At 36.2% G+C, this 12,500-nt stretch overlaps 1 protein-coding gene across 1 annotated transcript in view; it reads left to right on the top strand.

The window, feature by feature from the left end:
- LOC144981108 (uncharacterized) overlaps window positions 1–12,500 on the top strand; it is a 109,976-nt gene that overhangs the window by 5,407 nt on the left and 92,069 nt on the right. Inside the window, exons 3-4 of the mRNA XM_078929237.1 lie at window positions 6,137–6,355; window positions 9,158–9,292. Coding sequence (XP_078785363.1) covers window positions 6,137–6,355; window positions 9,158–9,292 — 354 coding nt within the window. The remainder of the gene's footprint in view (window positions 1–6,136; window positions 6,356–9,157; window positions 9,293–12,500) is intronic.

Raw genomic sequence — 12,500 nt, 5'->3', positions numbered from 1 at the left:
AAAAAAAAAAAAAAAAAAAAAAAAAAAAAAAAAAAAAAAAGGCGCGCGCGCGCGATGTATAATATCATGCGAAGGAAGGGTAGAGCAGTTAGAAGAGAAATGAATGAGATAGATGGTGTTAGGGTAGTATAATTAGATGATAACCGAGAGAGCAATGTGAGAGATGAGAAGAGCAAGGTGGGTGGGGTAGAGATCTTATAGATAGAATGCGCTTGGCCAAGGAGTTCACAACATTGCCATCCGGAAGTATAACGGACCAACACACAAACTCAGTGTAACCATGAACTTTTATAGTCTGGTTAATACAGTTTAGTGAGAACAACTCACAAACGCGGATGGCAAAAACCATAACAAAGGCCTGAGTGACGTCATCTGCATACTATCTATACATTATAGATAGTATGCGCTTGGCTAAGAAGCTCATAACATTGTCATCCGGAAGTATAACGGACCAACACACATAACTGTGTGTATCCATGAACGTTTATAGTCAGGTTAATACAGTTCAGTGAGCATTACTCATAAACGCGGATGGCAAAAAACAATAACAAAGACCTGAGTGACGTCATCTTCGAACTATCTATATGCTACAGGTGGAACGAAATGGACCTCACTCAGCTATTTGTTATTGTTTTTAGACAGCCATTTTAATCATTACGTCTCACTAAATTTTATCAATCCGACTACAGATAGTATGCGCTTGGCTAAGAAGCTCATAACATTGCCATCCGAAAGTATAACGGACCAACACACAAAAATATGTGTAATCTTGAACGTTTATATTCTGGTTAATATAGATAGAATGAAATTGACGTCACTCGGATCTTTGTTTTTGTTTTTTGCCATCCGCTTTTATGAGTAATTCTCACTCAACTGTATTAATCAAACTATAAAACGTTTAAGGTTACAAATAGTTTTGTGTGCTGGACCGTTACACTTCCGGATGACAATGTTGTGAGCTTCTTAGCCAAGCGCACACTATCTATTGTTCAGTGAGAATTACTCACAATCGTGGATAGCAAAAATCAATAACAAAGACCTGAGTGACGTCAACTTCGTTCTATCTATACTAATATCTTTTAATAATTGTCCTACACACTACAAACACAGACTCGAGACGCCAACACACAATAAATGAGAATTGATCTATCTACATGACTGCACTCATCGGTCATGCACGGTTCTTCCATTAGGCCGAGGTTGACTAATGCCTAGCACCTGTTGCAGATGTTAAGATAGGTCTAGCAGAAGTACCTTTCGAGTATAGTAAATAGTCTGGAATCAGCCCTTGTCTTGTCAAGATAATCGAGGCAGTTCGGACTATTCAGATGACCTTGACACCAATACAATGTCGCTTCCCCCCCCCCCCCCCCCCCACTTGTTTTTTTTAATTGTTTACTGCTGGTGCAGTTGTATCTATTTATTTGAATTTCATTAACTGATAAAATCAATTAATTACTTAGTTTAATTACTCCATGCGTTTTCGAATTTAAACTAGTTTATCTTCTAAGGGCTAACCCACACCGGAGACTGACTCCGACGATCCGGCGCTGCCGTCCTCCGCCGTCTTCCGGAGACGTCGGGCACGGACAAAATACTAAGAATAAAGAGAAGAGCCGTTAGACCTACCCATACTAAGCTCGAACCCCCCCCCCCCCCCCCCCCCCCCCCCCAAAAAAAAAAAAAAAAAAAAAAAAAAAAAAAAAAAAAAACAGAGGACGTCGGGTGCTTGGTATGGGTAGGTCTAGCGACTCTTTTATTTATTCTTAGTATTTTGTCCGTGCCCAACGTCTTTATCCGGAAGACGGCAGAGACGGCAATGCTGAGTTGTCGGAGTCAGTTTCCGGTGTGGGTTCACCCTAAGGGTGTGCCTTTAATTTCCAATAATTAACATGAGAGATGGTTAGTCAATGTGGCGACTTTAAAAAAGAAATGAAAATAGGGATATAACCGTGCAGGGCGATGTGAACATGAATATTTGCAAGTCTGATAACCGAACGCAATTATGGTTTGATTTGACATTGTTGTAATGGGCAACATTTTGCGTTGGTTTGAATTATAACAATTGGGGTTATCAGACCTACAAATAAGTATACGTGGATGCAGAGCTTTGAAATAACATATTTTTTTAAAAAGCTAAGTCAAAAAAAAAAGGGGAGAATTCGTAAAATCGATCAAGGCGGGGGAAAATAGGCAGGATTTAGCAGTAACAGAAAGATCTTTACATAATATATTATAAATTCCCCATAATTTTATCGTCTGACCCTGAAGCACCAAAGAAAAATTTACAAGAAAAGGTTCATTTAAAGGAGAAAAAAAAAAAAAAAAGCAGGACACTGCTTGATAGGATTTCGTTCTACAACACCCTTCCACCACTATCTACTCATATTGCACTAATCTATAAAACGGCGTCAAATGACATGTCCTAGTGTCAGGCTGTAAAATGAGCAAAATACCAAACATGAGCAAAATACCAAACACGGAACCTTTCGGATTCAGAGCCCTTCTCCAGCCAACAACAAAGAAACAATGAAAGCATAAACACAGTTTCTAGCAATTTGGTATCACTTAGTGTCAGGCTAACAAAGGCTGTGGTCAGAGCGCTAGCAGTGTTTGGCTACGTGCGGTTCCATTTGGCCACTTTTGAAGTCGAATTTGGTTTCAAATCTGGCAGCCGTATCGAAAGTTTGTTGGCGGTATAATTTCCGGTTTGTTAGCAGAAGTGACGGGATTGTTTGACGTCTGCTAGGTTTGTAAGTGCTATTTATCAAATTTAATCGAGCAGATGTTTTTACTAAAACCGTAGCAAGAACAGACTCCTATTTTAACTCAAATGATTAATCACAACCTACTGTTATGACAAACTTTAATCATGTAAACATAACATCAGACTTTCACTCATATCGTAAACCGTGAGTCACGGTCGTCTGATACTGATACTGATGGGAGGCCTTCCCCGTCTGATGACTGTTGACTGCTTATTTCACTTTACTTTCTCTTTAAATTTTCAATAAAAAATGTTGCACTTCTATTTTTAAAAAATGTAATTTAAAGATTAATCTTGCACCATTTTAATTAACGGTTTCAAAAGCAATCCGCAAAGAAACCTGACATGTCTTTTAGTTAAGTTAAGTACAGTGATATGGGTGCTTTTTCACTTTCATGATTCATAGTGTTGTAAGTAAAGAGTATAAATGTAAAGGCAGACGAAAATTCATGTTGCTAAAGTTGGCTAGGTATCTAGAGAGAGTTTGTTTCTAGGGACATATTTCTAAAGGCGAAGGCTAGAGGTCAAGATAAATTAATTGAAAGGTTGATTTTCATTTCAATATCAATATGTCAATATGAAGTATGGAGAAATTAATATCACTGCTGCCAGTGCCATACTTTGTTAACCCGGGAACAGCGATGTCACGAATCCCATTGCTATCATATGTTCTTTCAAAATAGATTGAGACACATGAAAAAAATCGGATGGTTTGAGTGGTTTGATGTATGTAGATATGTCCAGCGGAGTGAAAGTCTTGCCAAAGTCAAAGCAGTTGCCTCTTTCCTGGCAACATGTCCTAGCCATCTCTATCTGCGTCTCTTTATAGTTAAAGCTTTTGTCACTGCCTTTTCTCTTAGAGTTTCATTTCTAATTTTTTAAAGAATTGAGTACCAGGCCAGTAATAATTTTGTCGTTATCTCCCCCGCCCCCCCCCCCCCCCCCCCCCCCCCCCCCCCCCCCCCCCAATAAAAAAATTGTACCAGCTCCATTGAGGTGTCTTGTCTCATCTTACTTGTTAAGTTTTTGCCCTGTTGGCTTAAGAACCCATGTAAAGCACCTTGAGCATGCCTAGTGGAGATTGCTGTCGTAAAAACTAAAGTGTAATTTGGTGGGGGGGTTTTTTATTTGGTTAACTGTCAGTTTTCATAAATACTATTATACCTCTCCTTTTTTTTTTTAGGACATCCATTGCTTTTCTTAATAAACTACACACACATACACTCAGAGAAGAGAGAGAGAGAGAGAGAGAGAGAGAGAGAGAGAGAGAGAGAGAGAGTTATTATGTAATACTACCAGATAATTATGTTGTACCATGATGATTTAGTTGCCTAAAGTAAGACTTCTTTTGTAATTTGTTTCGTGAAGTCTGCCCTTTGTGATAAAGATCCGCCACATGAGCATTAGGTGGGATTTTTCTTTGAACTGTTTGTTTAGTTAAAAACATTTAATTCTCTGATTTCCTCATCTCAAACAACAAATACTACTCACTAAGCTCCCCTCCCCTCTCCCAAATCTCTCTCGCTCTCACTCTTGTCTTCTCTCTCTCCCCCTCTCCCTCTCTCTCTCCTGCTCTCTTTCTTTCTATCTCTCCCTCTCTATCTCTCTGTGTCTATCTGTCTCTAGCTCTCTCTCTCTCTCTCGCTCTCGCTCTCTCTCTCTCTCTCTCTCTCTCTCTCTCTCTCTCTCTCTCTCTCTCTCTCTCTCTCTCTCTCTCCCTCTCTCCCTCTCCCTTATCCTTCCCCTCTCTTTCCCTCTCTCTCTCCCTCTCTCTGGGTTTAAAAAAAAATTAAACTGAAGGTGATGATCATTATGAAATTGAGTTTACAGCACTTATCATTCCACTTAATCATTATTCTGCTATGTGGTCTAGTATTATGGCACTCGCTTTTGGATTGGAATGTCCTGGGTTCGAGCCTTGCTCTGTGCATAGTTGAGTCCTTGGAAAAGGCTCTTTAATCACATTCTCTTACTGTATTCAGGTGTAAAATGAGTACCTGGTCGTTGATAGCTTAATCTCTGTCGGAAAAAAAATGTAATATTGCCTAACAGGCATCATGTTACGTGTTGCTGTTTGTCAGGGACCCTCTGTAGAGTGCTTTGAGCACGTTTAGTGGATATTGCGCTATATAGGAGCTCAAGTTGGGTTTTTTTTCACACCTGAATTTCTTCTTTCTATCTGTATAGGACTTTAGTCTATAGTAGATATTTCATCAGACCAAATATAAGACACAGTTACCTATTTACTAGATGCACACTTGGAGGCCCGAAAAAAAATTCTTTTATGAAACATAAGAAAACATTTTTAAGGTTAAGCTAAAATTTGACTTGAATTAGTTCCTATCATTGAGGAGAGAGAGAGAGAGAGAGAGAGAGAGAGAGAGAGAGAGAGAGAGAGAGAGAGAGAGAGAGAGAGAGAGAGAGAGAGAGAGAGAGAGAGAGAGAGAGATTGAGACAAGAGATGTCACATCCGCCAAGTAACGAGCAGCTTGGTTCTAAAAAAGGAAAATTGGTACTTTTTATTTTTCATGCTGCCTAAAACTTTTTCACATGTCATTCTATCAGAATGTATAAAAGTCAAAACATGATTAGAATTATAATGCTTTTCCCCTCTGGATACACTTTTATGCTCGGAGAAGTATTTCATAAGGGATCCACCATTGTTCTGATAGTTTAGAACCAATTACTGAGTAACTATGCATCATTACAAGGGAAGTGACGTCACGACTGTTGATGAAGCCTATTGGGGGGCGCTTGCCTCACAAGCACAGGGACTGATGTCGGTCCCATTTGGAGTCAATGTTTTTTTGCATCTCTATCCACCCAGCAGTGATTGTCTTTTAAAATTGGTAGAACATACTCTTGTGATTGATCTGTGTCCACTCTCTCTACGAGTAGCAAATTCTTTTTCTTCATCTGTTGCGATGTGCTCTTGTGATGTAACACTCGCTTTCAGATCGGAAGGTCTTGGGTTCGAGCCTCGCTCAGCGCATAGTTGAGTCCTTGGAACAGGCACTTTACCCATATTCTCTCACCATACTCAGGTTAAAATGAGTACCTGGCTGTTAACAGCATTTTCTCTGTCCCAAAAATATTGTGATATCACCTAACAGACGTCATGTCTCATTCTACATGTTATGTGTTGCTGTTGGTCAGGGACCCTTTGTAAAGCGCTTTGAGCATGTTTAGTAGATATTGTTCTATATAAAAGCTCAGGTTTTAAAAATTTAATTTAATTTTTGTTTTTATAGAAATGGGCGGGATGGATCTTATAGCTCTCAATGACTTCTTTCTGTGGATCATATTGCAATAGATAAACCCCTAATATTAATTATTTTTTTTCTTATGATTTCATTTTAAATATTTCAGCAAACAAGTGGAGATGACAGATTTGACGTTTTTTCTGACGTAAGAAATAACAGGCGTGAGTTTGACCCCCGAGATCCCCGAGACCCCAGAGATCCCAGAGATCCCAGAGATCCTAGAGACCCCAGATGGGAAGTTAACAGACGTAATGAAGAACCCAAGGAGTGCGGCGGTTGTACCACGAATGGTGGATGTAAATGTTTAGGAGAAAAAGGATCTAGGGTAAGTAAGAGAAAGACCTTTGAAATTCTCAACCCTGTTTTATTCTTCGTTATTTGCAATTAATCTTACATCTTTTTGTATTAAAATTAGTGATCTGTTTGTCAACAACAGCCTGGCCCAACATTTTGTTAGTTACATAATAGTAATGAAAGAGTGAAAATGGAGAGGCTTCACACGATCACCAGCTTCAGGCAGCCCCTACCGTTTTCTACTTTTACATAACAGTAACAGTTTTGAAGTGTGCAAATTAGATATGATAGAACAGAGGATGGTTCAGAGTCGTCCAGAAGAAAAAAAAACCCACTAAAAACTGGAGTTATTCAGGGGATTAAATAGCAAAAATCCAAAATTCCAGTAGTAAGATCAAGAGCAAGATCAAAGAGAAGAGAGCATGTACAGAGTGCAATCAGAAATATACACACCTGCATTCATTTTTTCTCCCCAATGTCATTAGCATGGAATTTTCACCCACGTAAACCTGGGTAAACATTACTCATTGAAGTTCCAGAACCCGGATGGGATCTTTTGAACTCCCATGGTGGGCAGGAGGTCACTTGCTGTGTCTTCTATCCTGCTGTATCTGTTTTCTGATTTGCTTTCTGTCTTTGTTTTGGAATGGGATCACTTGGTTTTGTTCTGACCCTTGCCAGAGTCCTAGGCTGAGAGAAAAACAGTCAAATGGGTAGTATTAGTTTTCGGAGATGATTATTTTTTCCTTGTAAATCTTCAAATCTCTTGTTTATATATTGTAATTTGTTTTGTTTTGTTATTTTTATTATAATATTAATGGTTTGTAAACATTTGAGTGTATTTCTCTTGGTGGAATCCTGTGCTTATGTCTGGATGAGACTTTTAGTGATCTCAAACTCAGTACATTGATAGTATGGTCTTGGAATCTACATCTGTTCCCTATGTGTAACATTCCCCTTTGTCTTACTTTTACATGTGTGCTTTAAATTTTAAATCTAGAATTTTTTGTCTATCCCATTTTCTTCCTTTTTACTGGTGCTGAAATGACCTAAATGTGTCCCAAGCACCGTGAAACCCTTAGAAACATCAAATCAAGCTCAGGATCTATAAGGATCTAAACAAAAAAATGCAAACGATGAACCCAAAATTACACGCCATCTCATTCCTATTCAGCTTTTAACTCTCTCGAGTTCACCCTCATTAAAAATCAAACAAATTTGTTCAATTTTCCATGCATATGAACGCGAGAGAGTTAAGCTGTGACAGAAATTTTGTTAAGATTGATATTGTATATCCTCAGATCATGCAATACAAGACAAAAGTAGCTTGAAAACATTAATTCTAACCATTTACTTCGTTCCTACTTGTTTGGCAAATTCTTGTTGAGTTAGAATATTAGGATGGATATAACAATAATTTCGATATCAAATTTTTATCTCACAAATCAAATATTTATGAGTCTGAGCCTTGCATGTGGATCCAAGTCAGCATTTGGTGAAGATGAGATATGTATTCATAATTGTTTGCTGTTATATTAGGAGTCTCAATACAAAAAAAAAAAAAAAAAAAAAAAAAAAAAAAAATCCAGACAATGTAGTCCTTTCTGAATGACTTAGATTTGAGTCAGCTTTCTATTGTCGATCTAATTTATAAATTTCTCTTCAAAATAGAACAAAACTCATGCCATAGTGGCATCATGGTGATACTAAGAAAATGTTTCATATTATTGACTTGAAATTTTTGAAAGTATAATTCATTACTTTTTTTTAAAGCCTCGCAATTCTTGTTTGCTTACTTTTTTCAAGAATTTGGCAGAAAATTTGGTATCACCTTATAATTTGCTTCTATCGACTGAACACATTTGAAAGTTAAAAATAATATACCATTTGTGGTGTACGGTCTTTACATACTACTTTCAGATCCTGCTTATTAATATTATGAAATTATTCGGGTTTTTAAAAACATTTTCTGAAAAGACTCTCCTTAGGCTTGCAGACAAAATCATATTTTTTTACCCAAGAATTAAAGCAATTATGTCTTATTTCCAACTGAGTTTTCAAATTACCTCATGTACCTTAAGAGTTTTTAAACATGAAATGATATACTGGTAAGTTAATCAGTGGTGCAGGGAAACAAAAAGAATTCAGTTGTGATTTTAGGACTGTCAAGTATTCTATTCAAAGGATAGCAAGCAATTGCTATTGTCAATTTCACACTATTGAAACTGGAATAGACTCTGGCTTTATGGGCCTAATGGCTCTGGGAGTCTATGTATGGAAAGTGCTATACAAATTTTTATTATTTAATTTTAAATATTTTTTGATTTTTAAAAATTCTAGTCATCAAGACTGGAATGAGACCTGTTGTCCCTTCTGCTCGGATTTTACTTAAAGCATCATCTTTTTAATTGTTTTTTCTTTGCTGAACAAGTGTTTTGAGCCTGAGATGTTAATGATGTTCTTTGTCTTTTTTAAAGCTGTTGATCATTATTCGAACATTCCACTGTTTCTTGAAACTTAGTATTCACTTTGGTATCATGTAATTGAAATATTCTCACACCATACCAGTGCAAAATATTATCCAATACAATAGGGTTTTATTAATCCCAAACTATTATTGGACTTGTCAATATGTACGCTAAGGTACTTTGCTGATGAGCCTAAAAATCAGTTTCTAACATGATTGCAGTAATAAGTTTGGTGCTTGGCTCACAAACATCTCTATATGAGAGAGGAAATGGGGTGGGGGAGGGTTTTTTGCATTGCTTTCATTGTATCCTCACGTCTGCATAAAGCCCTGTCTAAATAATTGTCATCTTTCCCCCTTTTCAAGGGTCTGCCTGGTGCTATTGGACCAGAGGGCCCCACAGGTAACCAAGGATTTCCAGGCCCTGAAGGTTTGCCAGGCCCCAAGGGAATTAAGGGAGAGCATGGGCCACCAGGACCTCTTGGACAGAAGGGAGCTAGAGTAAGTACTGCTGTTCATTATCACCTATCCAATCACTTCATCTCTGCTGTACACAGAAAAATATTTTTTTCTTTCATTTTGGCCATAAAACTTTTACTTAAAACATGGATGGATTAGTGTGACATCCAACATGTAAAAATGTCTTAAACCCGGGACTTCCAAAGTTGATGTTGAAGTAATTTGTAAAAATGATAATACAATATGTAATTTGACAGTGTACAGAATACTACTAATATTACTACGACCATCTGTATTACTACTTCTACCACCAATACCTCCAGTACTACTAGTGCTACTTCCACTGCTTCTACTACTACTACTGCTACTTCCACTGCTTCTACTACTACTACTGCAACCACTACTACTACTACTACTACTACTACTACTACTACTACTACTACTACTACTACTACTACTACTACTACTACTACTTCTACTACTACTACTACCACTACGACTAATACTACTAACTACTAATACAACTACTATTACTACTTCTCGTACTTCTTCTTCTTCTTCTTCTTCTTCTTCTTCTTCTTCTTCTTCTTCTTCTTCTTCTTCTTCTTCTTCTTCTTCTTCTTCTTCTTCTTCTTCTTCTTCTTCTTCTTCTTCTTCTTCTTCTTCTTCTTCTTCTTCTTCTTCTTCTTCTTCTTCTCTTCTTCTTCTTCTTCTTCTTCTTCTTCTTCTTCTTCTCTCTTCTTCTACTACTACTACTATACTACTACTACTTACTACTACTACACTACTACTACTACTACTACTACTACTATACTACTACTACTACTACTACTACTACACTACTACTACTACTACTACTACTACTATACTACTACTACTACTACTACTAATACTACTACTACTACTACTACTACTACTACTACTACTACTACTACTACTACTAACTAACTACTACTACTACTACTACTAACCTACTACTACTACTACTACTACTACTACTACTACTACTACATACTACTACTATACTACTACTTACTACTACTACTACTATACTACTACACTACTACTACTACTACTACTACTACTACTACTACTACTACTACTACTACTACTATACTACTACTACTACTACACTACTACTACTACTACTACTACTACACTACTATACTACTACTACTACTAACTACTACTTTCTACTACTACTACTACTACTACTACTACTTACTATACTACTACTACTACTAACTACTACTACTACTTACTACTACTAACTACACTACTACTACTACTACTACTCTACTACTAAATATCTACTACTACTACTACTCTCTACTACTACTACTACTACTACTACTTACTACTACTACTACTACTACTACCTTACTACTACTACTACTACTTACTACCTCTACTACACTCCTACTACTACTACTACTACTAACTACTACTACTACTACTACTACTACTACTACTACTACTACTAACTACTCTACTACTACTACTACTACTACTACCTACTACTACTACTACTACTACTACTACTACTACTACATACTAAATACTAACTACTACTATACTACTTACTACTATTACTACTACTATACTACTACTACTACTACTATACTTACTACACTACTACTTACTTCTACTCTACTTCTATACTACTACTATCTATCTTCTACTACTATACTCTCTCTTCTACTACTACTATCTCTTATTCTTACTACTACTACTACTACTACTACTACTACTACTACTCTACTACTACTACTACTACTACTACTACTACTACTACTACTACTACTACTACTACTACTACTACTACTACTACTACTACTACTACTACTTCTACTACTACTACTACATACTACTAATACTACTATACTATAATCTTCTACTACTATCTACTACTTCTTCTTCTTCTCTTCTATCTTCTTCTTCTTCTTCTCTTCTTCTTCTTCTTCTTTTTCTTCTCTTCTTCTTCTTCTTCTTTTCTTCTTCTTCTTCTTCTCTTCTTTTCTTCTCTCTTCTACTACTACTACTACTACTACTACTACTACTTACTACTACTTACTACTACTACTACTACTTACTACTACTACTACTACTACTACTACTACACTACTACTACTACTACTACTAACTACTACTACACACTACTACTATACTACTACTACTACTACTACTACTACTAACTATACTAACTATACTACTATACTACTACTACTTACTACTTACTACTACTATCTACTACTTCTTACTACTCTACTATACTCTCTTACTACTACTTCTACTACTCTACTTACTACTACTATACTTACTACTACTACTACTACTACTACTACTATACTATACTTACTACTATATACTACTACTCTACTACTACTACTACTACTACTACTACTACTACACTACTACTACTATACTATACACTACTACTACTACTAACTACTACTACTACTACTAACTACTACTACTACTACTACTACTACTACTACTACTACTACTACTACACTACTACTATCACCACGAATACTACTAAGAATACAACTAATACATATAATAATAATAATGATATTACTACTATTACTACTACTATTGCCACTTCTGCTGGTATCAATTAGTTAATTTTATACGTTTGTCAATCTTTGTCAATCTCTTTCGGAGATGGTGAAAGCTCAGCTTGAAATCAAGAAATATGGTAGTTTCAGAGATTCCTTCTTTTGTAATACAAATTCTTCTACTAAAACGAAACTTTTTATCGTGTTTAATATATATATATATATATCTTTTTATATATTTCTATTTCTTTCATTGGATTCTTTATTTTTTTCCGTCTTTCTTTCTCTTTCTTTTTTTTCTTTCGTTCTGTCCTTTTCCTGTTCCTCCTCCCTCATCCGACGGAATACAACGTAATAATGTCGTACCTACTTTAGCGCTATGTACTTTTAATTTGTACGTTTTTCTTCAAGGTCTCTGCAATAACTACTTACATTTTTTTGGCAGAGGACTTGTCTTCATACCTTTATTTTATTTGCTTTGTTTTGAACTTGTTACGCATATAGATTCTGTAATATATTATACACTTATTTCTAAAATTATAGAGAAAGCATATATCCACTTTGCTTTTGATTTTTGTCGTAGTGGAGACCGTCCAAGTATATGTGTGTGTGTGTGTGTTTTATTATTTGATTTATTTATTTTTAATTTACATTTTTTTAAAGCACGGCCTTCTTGCCTTGTGAATTAA

This window comes from Berghia stephanieae, chromosome 10 (genome assembly GCF_034508935.2).
Source record: "Berghia stephanieae isolate SIO BIC M18660-M18661 chromosome 10, UCSD_Bste_1.3, whole genome shotgun sequence".
NCBI lineage: Eukaryota > Metazoa > Mollusca > Gastropoda > Nudibranchia > Aeolidiidae > Berghia > Berghia stephanieae.
This window is presented reverse-complemented; position numbering and strand designations above follow the sequence as displayed.